We start from the raw sequence: 16,281 nt of genomic DNA, 5'->3' as shown, positions 1-16,281 counted from the left end.
CAGAATCAAGGTTCATCTGGCATAGACTTCAAGAACCCAGGGTCCCCTCCGTGGTGTGTCAAAGCATCAGGAGGATTTGAATTGAGGTGACCTCTGCATCTGACAGGATCAGAGAATCAGTCAGCCATGTGTTTTACATGATCACTGTACAAGCTCCAAATTGATATAGGGTCAAACTTCACGTTTGCTTCTAGTTGATGCTGCTTAGATATCAATTTCTCATCCTGAGCAACCCCAAGAGCAGAATTTTATTTTTGATTCTTCTCTGCAGGTCGAGTCCAAGTTTCTACAAGAATGTGGTCAAAATCCAAAAGCATGTCACATTTAATCAAGTAAAGGGCATCTTTGGCTTCACTGACAGTGACTGCATTGGTAAGATCAAATTCAGCTGTTTTGGAATCATCTATTTTTAGGTGAAAGATAATCTAATTATATAAACCAGCTATATTCTACACTAAGTACTACTCTCTTTTTGGAGACATCAGAGGAGCATAGAATAGCAGCTTAAAACAACAGAATAATGTATGTAATTCAGGAGAATGAGATAAGGTATTTGGTGCCTACCCCAGAGAATAGGGATGCTTCCTGAAATTTCTACCATATCAGCTTATCTCATTAAATATTAAACACAGGTATGAGTAATGCTAGAACACAAACAGCTGGTATAATGCCTTCAGTCAGGTCTAGTTATCCTTATGTGAAATTTTACTTCATTTTTGAAAGTTCATTGATCCTCTAGAAGCCTCATCCATTTTATTTTTTGAAAGAAAGAAAATTGGATGATTATCTCATTTCCCTCTTCTTTGTCATAGGATCAGTGAGGTATAATTTATGTAGAAAATATTTTATAAATTGTAAATGCAAGTTACTCTTATATTATAATCCTAGGGCAGGGACAAACTTGGGGAATCACAAAATTATAGACAGGTAAAGCCAGAAGGAATCACAAAATCATGAAAACATAGAACATAACTGTAGGGGTCCTTGGAATATCGAAGTAGGAAGATCTTTGAAATTCTCTTCCTTTTAAACAGGCAGATACAGACCTAGAGAACGGAAGCATCTTACACAGAAATCATCTGGGTTTTCATTTCAGTGTTTTGAATTCCATCATCACTTCACTGCAATGTTTTCCTAGCTTTTAAAATTTTTACATTTTCATAAAAACCAACACCGTTATTTATAATCTGTAATTATCAGTAGGATGGACCTAGCCCATATGGCCCATTCCTTTATTTGAAGTTGAGTAAATGAGTTGGGCAGATATCTTCCATGGAAGGAAGGCTGATGCAGACCATCAGTGCATTTTTAATCATACATCCTCCAGTCAGCTCATGTACTCGATCAGCTACTTTGAAGGCTAACAATTATAAAATCATGGCTTCAGAGAGCTTTAAAATTGCAAGGGACTTCAGAAGTCATCTAATTCAACATATGTTCACTTCCAAGAAGTTCCTGGTCTTCTAAGTAATGTTGTAGAACCAATTCCTCTTGATCCATGACAGTGAATTTGAAGTCGTTTGATTTAGCAACCCAAATATCTTCTATCAAGCACAGTAGTCAGTCTTGAATTTAAATTTTGGTTCCACCAAACAGTGTATGCCCCTCCCCCAAGAATGTCCCTCATTAAAACATGGTTCAGAGGAAAGACTGGGAGTTGGAAGATGCTTGAAATTAAGACCTGGCCTTGCCACTAACTAGCTGTGTGACCTTAGACAAGTGACTTCTTTTCTTTGGGTTTCAGTTTCCTTCTTAGTCATTTGGGGGAAGGATAGGCTAGGCGATATTTTTTGAGCAGGTCAAAAAAATACAAGGATAGAATAATAAGTAAGGAAAATCATCTCGAATGGAAAAAAAATGGCTTTGATAAGAAATCAGAGCTATCAATATTCATATGAAAATATGCTCTGAGTCACTGTTAATTTGAAAAATTCAGATTAAAACAATTCTGAGGTACTGCCTCATCTATCAGATTGGCTAATGTGACAAAAAAGGAAAATAACAAATGCTGGAGGAGATATAGAAGAAACTGGGCCATTAATTCGCTCTTGGTTGTGAACTAGTCCAACCAGTCTATAGAACAATTTGGAACTGTGTCCAGAGGACTAAGGGACTGTGCATACCTTTTGACCCAACAATAGGACTCCGAGGTCTGTATCCCAAAGAGAAAAGGGAAAAGAGCCCATTTGTACAAAAATATTTATAGCAGCTCTTTTTGTGGAGGCAAAGAATTGGAAATTTAGGGATGCTCTTCTGTTGAGGAATGGCTGAACAAGTTGTTGTATATGATTGTGGCGGAATACTATTGTGCTTTAAGAAATTATGAAGGGGATGGTTTCAGAAAAACCTGGGGGGCAGCTAGGTGGCAGTGAATAGAGCACCGGCCCTGGAGTCAGGAGGACCTGAGTTCATATGTGGCCTCAGACACTTAACACTTACTAGCCATGTGACCTTGGGCAAGTCACTTAACCCCAATTGCCCCTCCAAAAAAAAAAAAGAAAAACCTGGGAAAACTTATATGAACTTGTGTAAGGTGAACTAAGAAATAGGAGAACATTGTACCCAATAATAATAATACTGTACCAGTGATCAGCTGTGAAAGACTTGCATACTTTTATCAGCACAATGATTTAAGACAATTCCAGACAACTTACAATGAAAAATGCTATCGACAGAAAGAGAACTGATGAACTGAGTGCAGATTAAAGCATACTTTTTTTCATTTTCTTTATCTTTCTTGCTTTTTTTGTGATAGCTAATATGGAAATGTGTTCTGTGTGACTTTACATGTAAAATGAGTATCATAAAGGGCAGCTAGGTGGCCCAGGGGTTAGAGCACCGACTCTGGCGTCAGAAGGACCGGAGTTCAAATCCAGTCTCAGACATTTACTAGCTGTGTGACCCTGGGCAAGTCATTTAACCCCAATTACCTCAAAAAAAATTGAATATCATACTGTTTGCATTCTCAATAGGTAGGGAAGGGATTGAAGAGAGAATCTCGAACTCAGAATTATGGGGAGGCTGGGGGGGAAGACATGACAATTGGGGTTAAGTGATTTGCCCAAGGTCACACAGCTAGTTAAGTGTGCCAAGTGTCTCAGGTTCCTGACTCCAGAGCCAGTGTTCTATTCACTGTGCCACCTAGCTGCCCCATGAACTCAGAATTTTTAAAATGAATTTTAAAATGAAGTATATCAAATTTAAAGAAAAAAAGAAAGAAAATAATGGCTTCTAATAGCAATCTATCTTGATGCTTTAGCTGCAAAATTTTAAATGAAGAAACATCTACCTCTTCTTTTAAATACAACTTAGAGCAAAATTGAACCAACTAGGATCTTGTGGACTTCCGTAAACTATAGTCTTTAATTTCTGATTTGCCAAAGCCTAAACATCCAGACTAGAAATTCATAACAGAGTAGCTAGCAGCAATGGGAGTTATCGAGTTGAAAAAATATTTGTCTTTTGTAATTTTTTTTATTTTTCAGGAAAGATTAGTTTTCCTGCTATCCAAGCTGCCCCATCCTTCAGCAACTCATTTCCACAGATTTTCAAAGACAGGACAGATATTCAGTGTCTTATTCCATGTGCTATAGATCAGGTGAGAAACCGTTACATCTCACTTAATTTGAGCAACTTTTGTTTCTATATGGTATCAAGATTTTAATTGGAGTAGCCTCCAAAGTATTATTCATTTATCAAGGTCTGGGCCTAGGCATAGGAAATCTTCTGTAACTGATGCAAAATGAATTAAAAACAACCAAGGAAAGAATATACCTCATGATTACAACAGCATAAAGAACCAAAAAAAAACAGTTCTATGTCATTATAATGTTTAGATTGGGCCCAGGAAAAGAGGTGAGAAAATAGACCTTTTCCACAGAAGGAACTGTGGTGTGGAGTATAACATGTAGTGTCAGATTTGGTTTAAGTTTTGGTTAGTTTTATTGACTTTATTTTTATTTTTCTTAGTCAAAAGGATAAGGAAGACTGGGACAATACATTTGAAAATGAAAATGATATAAAAACAAAGGATATTGATTTTTTTTAACCTGAAGCTAAAATACAAGGATAGAAAATAATCCCCAGCTCAGTGTAGCAGAAGGGCCCAGGACTTGAATGTGGGAGACTTGACTTTGAATCCCAGCTTCCACATCTGTGTTGTAGACTAGAGGCAGTTTTTTGTAGTAGAAAGTGCTTTGACACAGGATTTAAAGGTCCTCCATTCAAGTCTAGGTCCTGACTGACTTTGGGCAACTATGTTTGCTTTCCTGAACCTAATTTTCATCATCTGCAATGTAGGGACAGTGATATTTGCACTCCCTCCATCAGGATTGTTATAAGGAAAATGGTTTGTAATCCTTAAAACAGTATGTAAAAGGAAATTATTTTGTTGTCCTCATATAATATCTGTGTTTCTTCTTCTCTTTTTTGTAGGATCCTTATTTTAGAATGACAAGAGATGTGGCCCCAAAGATTGGCTATCCCAAGCCAGCCTTGCTTCATTCATCCTTCTTCCCAGCTCTGCAGGGAGCCCAGACTAAAATGAGTGCCAGTGACCCCAATTCTTCCATCTTCCTTACTGACACGGCCAAGCAGATCAAGAACAAGGTAAAGACCTCCCTTACCTGAAAAACAGCCTATAGAAGGCAGCCTGTAGGTGGCTCAGTGGATAGAATTCTGGACCTGGAGTCAAAAAGACATGAGTTCAAATCCCACCTCAAATACTTACTAGCTTTGTGACCCTGGGCAAGTCATTTATTCTCAGTTTGCTTTAATCCCCTGGAGAAGGAAATGACAAACCAATCCAGTATCTTGGTATGGTCCATGGGACCACAAAGGGTCAGACACTACTGAACAACAGTGTTTTTGAGAAATATTCACTTTTGCCCCTGGTGAATACTTGTTGATCTTTAAGCATTCACCATTGTAATAATTTATACTACTAGAATAACTATTACTGTAATTTCCTCTACCCATTTGATTTGTTGTATTGGGTATTACTTCTAGGAATCAGCTGGGCCATGTCAACAACCATATCCAAAAATGTATTGGAATGTACTAAGGTGTGGTGCACATTCCCCTTCTAATTTTGTTGTTTCATGGGATTCTTTTCCTGCTCCTTTTTTATGACTCCCTTTTATGTGTGGGTTCATAAATTCTTCAGAGTTCAAAGGGGACTGAACAGATAATTCTAGGGACCCAGAAGTTATGTGAACAAAGTCTACATTCTGTCAGACCCAACCAACCTGGAAAGGTACTAGACGTGGAGAATGTGTCTGGCCCCAAATCATGTATATTTGTCAGCTGAGAACCAAGCTTAAGTACAGAGAGATTCAACATCAAATGTAGGAGATGTTCTAATTATGAAGACCATCCACACCCTCCAGTGGGATGTAAGCTCCTTGAGGGAAAGAATTATTTTTTTCCTTTGTATTCATAATGTTAAAGTGATGTTAAGCAGTTTGCATAACTTTCTGCGGTGGGCAGGCTGGGAAAGGGCAAGACCCAGTGGGGGAGGGCGGAGCTGACCCGGCAGTCTGCTCACTTCCCTGAGGTAGGGGGATGGAGAAAACCCCACACAACAATAATACCTATACTAGTAGTCCCTTGCAGATTATAGATATTTAATAAACTCTTATTGGATTGAGCTGACTCTCTGAAGGAATACATCCTTCAGAGGTGGGTCTGTGATCTTGCTTAGAGAAATCCCTACATCAGTGAAATCTTGGATCCTTGGAGTGTTGAAATAGTATTGATGATCATGCAGTGGATATTGCTGTTTTTATATTTTCTGTTGGCATATTTATTTGTTTGAGACAATCTCACCATATCTCACCCAGGCAGTGCAGAAGTGCGGCAGCCACATACAGACCCTTTCCCAATATTAATTGGCACAGAAACTTTCACTTGCTCCATTTTTCCGACCTGGGACAGTCTGCCCCTCCCTAGGCAGGGGCCACATCTGATTGGTACTGAACTGAGAGGAGATGCTGGTTCTCTGTACACCCCGATGGAGCTCAGAATTGTCACACTTGGTGATCCACCAGCCTTACCACCTCCAGAAACAGGGGTTTCAGGCATGTGCCACCACTCTCAGCTCACCTTTTTAGCTAAAAGTATTCATTTATCCAAATTATCACAGATTATGTTTTCATGAATTTTGTTCTGCAGGTCAACAAACACGCATTTTCAGGAGGTAAAGACACTATAGAGGAACACAGACAGCTTGGAGGCAACTGTGACATTGATGTGTCTTTCATGTACCTCACCTTCTTTCTAGAGGATGACGACAAACTCGAGCAAATCAGAAAGGTATTTCTAAGGGCATAATCCAGCATCGCGTGCCTTCTCTCTCTGGCTTTCTGTGTAGCTAAATAGCATTTACACATTAGAAATATTTCAGATAAATGGGCAAGACACTTGTTCTCTCTCAGGAACTGAATTTTGCTACTTAATTTGGCTTCAACTGCAATTTGATTTTAACTGAATTTGGTTGGTAATGTGTTTATTATATTTTTGACAAATGCTTTTAAAACACCTGTTGTATGTAGAATATTATATTGAGCATGAAGAGAATTATAAAGTTTAGATAAGCCACTATCCCTGCCCGCATGAAACTTTCAGTTGAATAAATAGGACACTTACATAGATAACTACAATACTTGATAAGAAAGAGACAAAAGCAGCATGCTGACACCTCTTAGAGGAATGGTCATTGCTAACTGACAGGGAAGCCTGGCCTGGAGATGGTGGCATTTGACTTGAGTTTAAAGGATAGACAGAAATTCATGGAGGGACTTTGCCATAGGGGCCAGCATAAACAAAGACATAAAGAGGCAGGGGAGGAGCACAGTTCATACTGGGATGTCTACAGGTAGAACAACATAGCACCAGATTTGAGAGAGCCTTAAATACCAGAGTGGGAAATTTGAAATGTACTCATTAGGCAAGTAGACCAGCTTTAAAAATGTTCTGAAATAGGGATCCTTAAACTGGGATCAATGAACATTTTTTTTAAAATATGTTGATAACCATATTTCAAAAATAACTGATTTTCTTTGTACATATGTATTTTACTTTGTGCATTTAAAAACATTATTCTGAGAAGGGATCCATAGGCTTCACTAAACTGTCAAAAGGGTTCATCACATACAAAGAATTTTAAAACCCCATTCTAGAGATGAGAACTAAGAAACTATTTTAAATACTTAAATTTTGAGTTTGAGTGTATTTGCAGTAATGTGTCCCAACAGAGTTTTGTGTTCATATTTTTTTATTTTTTGGTTTTGCCTTGTTTCATTAAAATATGTAGGAGCAATAAAACCACATGGCTGGTTTTATATAATCCTTCTACTCTGACACAGAGGAATGGCTGGTTCTTGTCAGAGGCTATTCATTAATCACCTGGACAGAGAGCTTTAAATATATATATTTTTGAAGATGTTTCTAAGTTTCGTAGTTTGGTGGTAGAAACAGTGCCAGACCAAAATGGTGTAGTGAAGAGAGCATTGGACATGTTATTAAAAAATCTGGATTTAAGTCCCAGTTCCATCATTTCCAAGCTCTCTTCAGGCTTCCCAGGTTTGTGAAGATCTGCTGCTGAAGCACTGCAGAAAGCTAAAGCACTACAGAAATGGGACTTACTCTGATTAGCCCAAAGGTCCAGCAACATAGCTTAGCATGTGCCAGGTCTGGTGCTAATGAACTGTATGACTTGGGACAAGTTGATCGTGCCTGCGTATCTACACTCCAAACTGAAAGTTTTGTCAGATTGACCAAGAGAGCAAGTGTTAGTTGGCCCTTCCCATCACAGAATCTGAGAGTCAGAAGGGACCACAGAGACTACATAGTCCAACTCATCTGGAAAAAGGAATCCTCACCATAGCATGCCCGAGAAGTTGTCCTCTCACCTCTGCGTAAAAGCTTCTAATGAGAGAGAGCCCACTGCTTTCCAAAGTAGTCTATTTCAGTTTAGGATATTTCTGATTGTTAGGAAGTTTTTTTTATATTAAGCCAAAATTTATAATTCAGTCAAATCTATAAGCCTCACATAACTTCACAGATCAATTCAATCAACATTTTATTGTTCTTTTTTTTATTTAGAATTTTATTCCGTTTAATCCACAAGCCTTATATGACTTTATTTTTTTTAAAAAGACAAAAAAGCCAACAAAAAAAAAAGTAGTGAAAACATGATAATATCCAAAATTGAGACACTTTTTAAAAGCAGAAGCTCTGAAAGTTCAGTCTACCAACTGAAAGAACCCTAATAAGACAAAAATTATAAATGGGGCAATGATGTCATTTCACAAAAAGAATTTTATGTAACTGAAGGAAAATTTCTAGGGCATAACTCTCCTTATAAGTAAGTGGGGGGGAGAGGGGGACAAGAGAGGAAAAAACTGAAATTTCAGTGTTCCAAATGGGCAAAAAGGTGATCTAGCTGAAGCTATGCACTAGGAGGATTCTTTTGGCAGCCCTGTAAGGGGCAGTTTGAAGACAGAAGGAGTGGAAGGCAGGAACACCAGTTACGACACTGTCCCAACGGTCTGGGTGAGAGGGGACAAGGCCAGAACTGAGAGTGGAGCAGAAGGAGGGATGTTAGATATGCATTATGGTAGAACTGACAGTGGCAACTTATTGGATGAAAAGGACAGTTCTATATGTTTTTATATAGAATTCCCTTAGAGCAATGTGTAAATGTGACTTAGCAGTAGTGGTGCTGGTAGCATAGGCTTTGTTGGCAGATGTGGACTAGAAAATAGCTTCCCAGGCCTCTCACTAACCAGCTCTGTGACTTGGAACAAGATAATCGTGCCTCCCTTTCTACTACAGATTTACAATGTAGATAATTCCCATCCCTGTCTATATCCTGCTCTTTCTTTAAAGTTGAATAAGATTGTATAGTTTGTGACCACTCATCAGGGACGTTGTGAAGGAGATTCTTGCTGCAGGTTAGGGTTGAATTTGATGCCTTCTGTAGTCTCCTCCAGAACCTCAGAGCTAGAAGGAATTTCAGGGGTCATTGAATCCAAACCATCCCCGAACAGGAATGCCCTCCCTCTCCGCCATTCCTGAGAGTGGGCATGTGAATCTCAAGGAGCAGCAGCCTTCCTTATGATTTTGTTCTCTCTGGCAGGATTACTCAAGTGGAGCTATGCTCACTGGAGAACTGAAGAAGACGCTCATTGAAGTACTGCAACCTTTGATCGCCAATCACCAGGCCCGGCGCAAAGAGATTACAGAGGACATCGTGAAGCAGTTTATGACTCCAAGGAAGCTGTTCTATGACTTTCAGTAACACAAATCACATAGACATCTGGGTTTATATACACACAAATTCATCAGTAAATATCCACCTGATTGGATTGCTGTCACCCATAGTCATCTATCAGCTGTTAAATATCATATTTAATTGAGACTGAGAGTTGGAAGGGACCTCTCACAAGTTCTGTCTACAGCATCCCTGACAAGTGGTGATCTTATCTTACCTTATTGTCTGTAAGCCATGTTACCATGTTTATTCCTGTGAATTACCGTGTACCAGCTTAACATAGACAAAAATATTGTGGAAAAAGTCTGTGCTGTGTAATAGTGTGTAGGCAAAATAAAGAATTCCAGAAATTAATTTCTACTACAAAATAAATGAAAGAATACGGTTTGAAGTGTTTGAAGAAAGTTGATCATCCATTATGTGGCAATCCAAGCATTTAAATTCTCAGCAAGTTGAGAAAAGTATGGTTTATTAACTGGACAGATCCTTATATTTTTTTAACCCAAAATATATCTATCTGTGCTTATATTTGGTACAGATACTAAAAATGTTCATTTCCAATCTTCCTTGGTGTTCTGAATCTATTCTTTTACATTCAACTTTGGGCAAAAATGTAAATTGATATATATCTAGAATCAAAATGCCATTCCTGCTGAGTTAAAAAGTTACTTAGAAAATCAATCTTGGTATTTAGTGAGTTTCACTCTGGTGCTTGCTGCCTGAACAGAGAGGCTGTCTTCCCCTAGTACTAACAAAAGCTTGGAGATGAGTTTGACTAGAACATAACATCTCAGTTGACTCAAGGGCCAACCTTGACACAGTTCTGGTATTGTGGATGATGCTTCAATATCACGTAACCAGTTCTTATGAAATTATCAAATCTTTTATTGGTAAATTTTTCCATTTTGTTTCTTAAACTGTTTTCTGCTCTCTTGCCCATGGCCATATTCCAGAAATCATGCTTTCTTAACTATGATTTTCCAGTATTTCTAAATCAAAGAATCAGAAATTTCCCACTCCATTTGACAAAGGAAATATGAAATGATTTTGTCATTTTGCTTTTGATATATAAAATGCTGAAAAAAAAAACACCTTGCCTTTTCAAATTATTGTCTTAGCACTTGACTGGCTTAGAAATGCAAGACAGGACCCAGAAACACCTGGCCGTGTAACCTTGAGCAAGTTACTTAACCCCAATTGCTTAGGGGCGGCCAGGTGGCTCAGTGAGTAAGAGCACCGGCCCCAGTGTTGGGATGACCTGGGGATCAAATCTGGGCTCAGATACTTAGCACCACACCCAGAAATAACTGGCCGTGTGACCTTGAGCAAGTTACTTAACCCCAATTGCTTTAAAAAAAAAAAAAAGAAAGAAAGAAATGCAAGACAGGAAGGTTTCTCTTAACTTTTTCTGAATTCTTAAGGACAATAAAAATAGAAAGAAAGTGTTTACTGTGCCAACTTGATAATATGGACCTGAAAACCCTGAAGACTCACCTGAAACTTATGTAATGTAACTCTGTAGTGAGTGAAATCAGCCACCTGTATCAACCCCTTGCTATTCTAGCCATTCCTAATTCTGAATCTTTGCTTTAATCTAGAAGAAAACACCATCCCTTCTCCCATGCTCCCCTTTGCAAACAACTGAATCTCCCTCTTCTCCCCTTCTCATCTCCTATCATTCAGCATTTCCCCTACTATGTCTTTATTCACCACTGACTCACATGAAGAGGTTGACCTTGCCAAGGAAAACCCACCTAGATGCACTCTTGATCCCACTGCATCCCATCTTCTTTAGAAGATTGCCCTTTTATCATCCCCCCTCTCTCACTAACTCAGTCTCTCCCTGTCTACTAGCTATTTCCCTGCTTCCTATAACTATTCTAATGTCTCCCCAAATCTTTTTTCTTTTTTGCTTTTTGGAGGGGGGAAGGTAGGGCAATTTGGGTTGTGACTTGCCCAAGGTCAAATGGCTAGGTTTTTTGTGTGTGTTAAGTGTCTGAGGCTGTATCTGAACTCACATCCTGCTGACTCCAGGGCCAGTACTCTATTCACTGCACCACCTAGCAGCCCCAGTCTCCCCAAATCTTAAAAAAAATTTTAAAAGTCCTCAATAGGCACAGAACCAGGAGAGCACTGTGCATACCAAGCAATCTTGTGATGATGATCACCTGTGGAAGACTTAGTTACTCTGATAAAGACTGATCCAAGACAACTCAAAAGGGCGCGTAATGGAAGATGCACCTATCTCCAGAGAGAGAACCAAATGAATGAGTGCAGATGGAAATACTTTTTTTTAATTTTCTTTATTTTTCTTTGTGTGTGTGTGTGTTTTCTTTTTCAGCATGCCTGTATGGAAATATGTTTTGCCTGACTTTCCATGTATAATTGCTATCATCTTGCCTTCTCAAGGGGAGGAGAGAAAGAACATTTTGAACTCATTTTTTTTTAATGAATGTTTTAAAAAAAAATTTTTTTGTACATGTAATTGGGAAATATTTAACCAAATAAATAAATAAATAAAAAACCTCTCATGGGGTGTCTAGATGGCACAGTGAATAGAGCACCGGCCCTGGAGTCAGGAGAACCTGAGTTCAAATCCAGCCTCAAACACTTAACACTAGCCATGTGACCTTGGGCAAGTCACTTAACCCCAATTGTCCTGCCTTTCCCCCTCAAAAAAAAGCAAAGTTATTGGTCATCTCTTAATTGCCAAATCTAATGGCCTCTTCTCAAGTCTCATCTTTCTTGACTTCTCTACAGACTGACATTATTGATCACCCTCTTTGGTGTACTCTCTCATCCCAAGGCTTTCCTAACCCTGTTCTCTCCCAATTCTCCTCTTGGCTGTCTGACCACTTCTCAGTCTCCTTTGCTGCATCTTCAGGTAATGTCTGATTTAAAAAGGAGCCTCCAACAAATGACTGAGTCATATGGATTGATTATGGAAACATAGGGGTTTATTCATCAACCACCAGAAATTGCAGAAGGGTTATCCTTAAGGAGACAAGCAGTTTAGCATAGTAGATAGAAAACCATCAGCAAGACCTGGTTTCAGGTCCCACCCCTTACACATACAATGGCTGTGTGACCTGGGCAAGTGTAATGTAATGCCAAAAGAAGGCAACTTCCCAGGTTCAAAATACCAGCATAGGTGCTCTCTATTTTATTTAGTGACAAACCAAGAACAGAGAAGATCAAAACATGACATCATTCCAAATACAGCATTTACTAAGTGTGATTAAATAATCTCCAAGTACTACCCCACCCCAGGATCTTCCAATCATTCAATCAATTACAAAGTCTCTGTTCTAAATACTTCTCCACCCCTAGGCTATACCTTAATTAAGTCCACCACAAAGCCCCTCTTCTCAAATGGAGATTAGTTTCCAAACATAGGTGAAGTACCTTCATCTGTCAATCACAGAGCACAATAAGGTCAAAAGTTCCCCACCCCTGGATCACAATTGAATCTACCCCAGAGTTACATCAGTTTAAACACAGCACTTAATACCCAAATGGAGGTCTTTTCTTCATCTTGACACAAGGCAAGTTCTCAGCAATCTTAGTTCCTGGGGAGACAAGGCTTAGCAAGGCCATAAGATACATTGCCAGTCCCTTCATGAATGTATCCTCTGTCTGTAGAACAGTCCTAGAACCCCTGAACACATTAGCAAAGCCCTCTCCCAGGATTTCTGTAAACATCCAACAAGAAAATCCTTCTTCAGGGCTTCCGAACCAACAGAAAGGTTCCCAGACCCCTGCAACAACAGCACTATCCTTCACCAGTGGACAGTATTCACTCTGTCTGCAGGAGAGTCTCCAGACCCCTGCAACAACAGTACTGTCCCTCATCAGTGGACAGTATTGACTCTCTGTCTGCAGGACAGTCTCGGGGCTTCTTAACCAAATGCCAGGTTCCAGGACTTCTTCAACAGGACAGTCTTTCACCAGTGGACAAATCTGGCAAAATAACATCAAAACAGACAGACAAAGTACCAGCAAAACAGCCATGTCTCCTCAGTCCTTGGCAGCTCAGGGGGGCAAGTCTCAAAAGTCCAGGGCAATTCAAAGCGGCCACCAGCAATTCTCTTAGTCTCTCTCTCTCCACGAGGTGCTGCTTCCAAAAAAAAAAAAAGATCTTCCGCCTCTCTCTAGTGTCTCTCCAAATCTACATCACCAGCTCCTCCCAATTCAGGACTTTCTTTTCACATCAACAAGCCCATCCCACAGGTGGGATTAACAAACTCTGGGTTTTAACACAATCAATTTGAAAACCAAGCCAATACAGGGGAATCTTTAATTGCCATTACTATCACAGCAAGTTAGTCATTTCTCTTTTTTTTTTTTAAAGCAATCAGGGTTAAGTAACTTGGTCAAGGTTACATGGCCAGTTATTTCTGGGTGTGGTGCTAAGTATCGGAGCCTGGATTTGATCCCCAGGTCATCCCGACACTGGAGCCGGTGCTCTTACTCGCTGAGCCACCTGGCCACCCCAAGTTAGTCATTTCTCAGTGCCATTGACCAGCAATGTCAAATATGTATCCCACAACATACCTGAGCAGGCCAAGCCAGATTAAAAAGTAATTGTAAACTGTAAAAAAGTAAATAGTTAAGAAAATAAATCCCAATGGGCAGAGAGTGTCCCCCTGAGGGTAGCAACAAGCCCCTCCCCCAAGCACTTTCTCCCTGCCCCAAAGCAATGCCTTCCATTTGTACCAGCTTAAGGCAACTTTCACCTCCAGCTGCCAGCCCAGTCTCCCAACTGAGACTTGGAGAACCTCCAGGGCAAAAAGGAAAAGGTTTCCCTTGGACCTCTGGCCCCCAGTCTCTTGCTACACCTGTCCTTTGAGAGAAGAGGAAAAGGAAAGTTGGTGAGGGTGGGAAGTTTTTTCTCCTGCCTTGCACTTTGGACTTCCATTTCCAGCAGCATCTTTCCTATCTAATCTCTATCCATCAGAGGAAAGAGGAATAATGAAGTTGCACTTCGCATCTGAGTGTGCCTCCCATCTCAAACTACACTTGCTTACAGCCAGATCTCTAGCCTCTTTTGGGAAGTGGAATGGTGCCCTCTACTCACTGATGAACATTCTCACACCTAGTCATATCCTTCACATCCCAATGATTCAGTAGCTCATCATTCAAACCCCATTTTCCATCACCACCTCTTGATTCTTTATGCCCATCCTCAACCTTCCACCCCAAAGTTTCAAATATCACCCAATCCATCCATCCTGCCCATAGGCATCAAACTTCCCTTTATTCTAAATCTTTTCCTTTCCCACTTCCATCACTCAGAAACCTTTTCTCCTTTGATATTCATGCTGTTCATAACTACCATATAATCAAAATCCTGATAACTGGTCTACAGACCTCCAGGTTTTTCTCTGTCCTTCCTAAATGAATTTGATAGGGTAAATGGCTAAAAATTTTTCTCTTCTACCCTCATATTTTTTTTTTTATTTTTAAGCAATCAGGGTTAAGTAACTTGCTCAAGGTTACACAGCCAGTTATTTCTGGGTGTGGTGCTGAGTGTCTGAGCCCAGGATTCGATCTCCAGGTCGTCCCAACACTGGACCCGGTGCTCTTACTTGCTGAGCCACCTGGCTGCCCCTAAGCAATTGGGGTTAAGTAACTTGCTCAAGGTTACACGGCCAGGTGTTTCTGGGTGGGTGCTAAGTGTCTGAGCCCGGGATTCGATCTCCAGGTCTTCTCAACACTGGAGCCGGTGCTCTTACTTGCTGTGCTACCTGGCCGCCCCACTTCTTCTACCCTCATATTAAAGGACTTCAACATACATATTGACTCTCTCAAACACCCTAAACACTCAGTTCCTCAATCCACTCACTTCCCATGACCTATTCTATCCCACCTCAAGCACATACAAAGATGGTCATATCCTTGATCCTACCATAACCCACAAATGCACCATCTCCAAGTTCAAGTATTCTTGAAATCCCTCTATCTGACCATGATTTGCTTTTAATTTCTACCTCTGCCTTCCCTTAAAAAGCCCTTCTCTTCATCTGTATTATGACCTCCGATCCCTTGACCCTTCAGTTCTCACCCAGGCCATCTCCCCCGCACTAGCCACTCTCTCCTCTTCCCCTCACCTTAGCCTCTTGGTGAACCAGTTGAACTCCACTGGATCCCTAACCTCATTGTCATATCACCCATTACACCCAGCCAAGCCGCAGCCTTCAGACTCTCCCACCATTTCTTGCTTTGTGCCTACACACATGCTGCTGAATGAAAGTGGAGAAAATCACAGCCCTTCTGCCTTGGTTCAACACAAACTAAAGTTACACAATTTCTACTGAACCCTCACTGCTACTAGGTAATCCTACTATACCTCTCTTACCAGCTCACTTTCCACAGCAATCCTCAAACCTCCCATGACTCTGCCTTCCCCTACCTTTTCAGCTGAAAATTTTACCTCATATTATATTTATAAAATCGAGGCCTTTTGTCATGAGCTTTCTCCCATTTTCCTCATCTCCTATCATTTAAAGGCTTTCTGCCACTATTTCCTCCTTCACCCTTGTCTCACACAAAAATGTTGCCCTACTTCTTACCAAAGCATACCCTTCTACCAACAGAAGTGAACCCCTTCTATCCCATCTCCCCCAATAATAAATGCCTCTACTTCCTCTTTTCTCACTGTCTTCTTAACCCCTTTCAATCTGGCTTCCAACCTCATCATTCCACCAAAACTGCTCTCTCCAGTGTTATCAGTGATCTCCTGTTGCCAGATGCAATGGCCTTTTCTCAGTCTTCGTCCCTCTTGACCTCTCTGCAGCCTTTGACACTGTTGACCACACTCTCTTCTCCTTGATGCTCTCTAGGCTTTCAGAACACCACTTTCTTTTGGTTCTCTTCCTACCTATCTGACCCCTTCATCTTTCTCCTTTGCTGGATCTCCATCCAGGTCATGCTCTCTAACTGTAGGCATCCCACAAGGCTCTGTCCTGGGTCCTTTTCTCTCCTTCTATACTACTTCATTTGGTGAT

The 16,281-nt window shown here is 40.3% G+C and overlaps 1 protein-coding gene across 2 annotated transcripts in view; it reads left to right on the top strand.

The window, feature by feature from the left end:
- LOC138173835 (tryptophan--tRNA ligase, cytoplasmic) overlaps window positions 1-9,659 on the top strand; it is a 41,766-nt gene extending 32,107 nt beyond the window's left edge. For both annotated transcript variants that reach the window (XM_069103932.1, XM_069103933.1), the window contains exons 7-11: window positions 272-372; window positions 3,486-3,598; window positions 4,435-4,608; window positions 6,172-6,312; window positions 9,140-9,659. In XM_069103932.1, coding sequence (XP_068960033.1) covers window positions 272-372; window positions 3,486-3,598; window positions 4,435-4,608; window positions 6,172-6,312; window positions 9,140-9,301 — 691 coding nt within the window. In that variant the 3' untranslated portion in view covers window positions 9,302-9,659. The remainder of the gene's footprint in view (window positions 1-271; window positions 373-3,485; window positions 3,599-4,434; window positions 4,609-6,171; window positions 6,313-9,139) is intronic.
- Window positions 9,660-16,281: the final 6,622 nt, after the last annotated feature.

Source organism: Petaurus breviceps, unplaced genomic scaffold, assembly GCF_028583685.1.
Source record: "Petaurus breviceps papuanus isolate PSGF00001 unplaced genomic scaffold, PetGlider_PUasm1.0 65, whole genome shotgun sequence".
NCBI lineage: Eukaryota > Metazoa > Chordata > Mammalia > Diprotodontia > Petauridae > Petaurus > Petaurus breviceps.
Note: the sequence above shows the minus strand (reverse complement) of the source record. Positions and strands in the feature narration are given on the sequence as shown.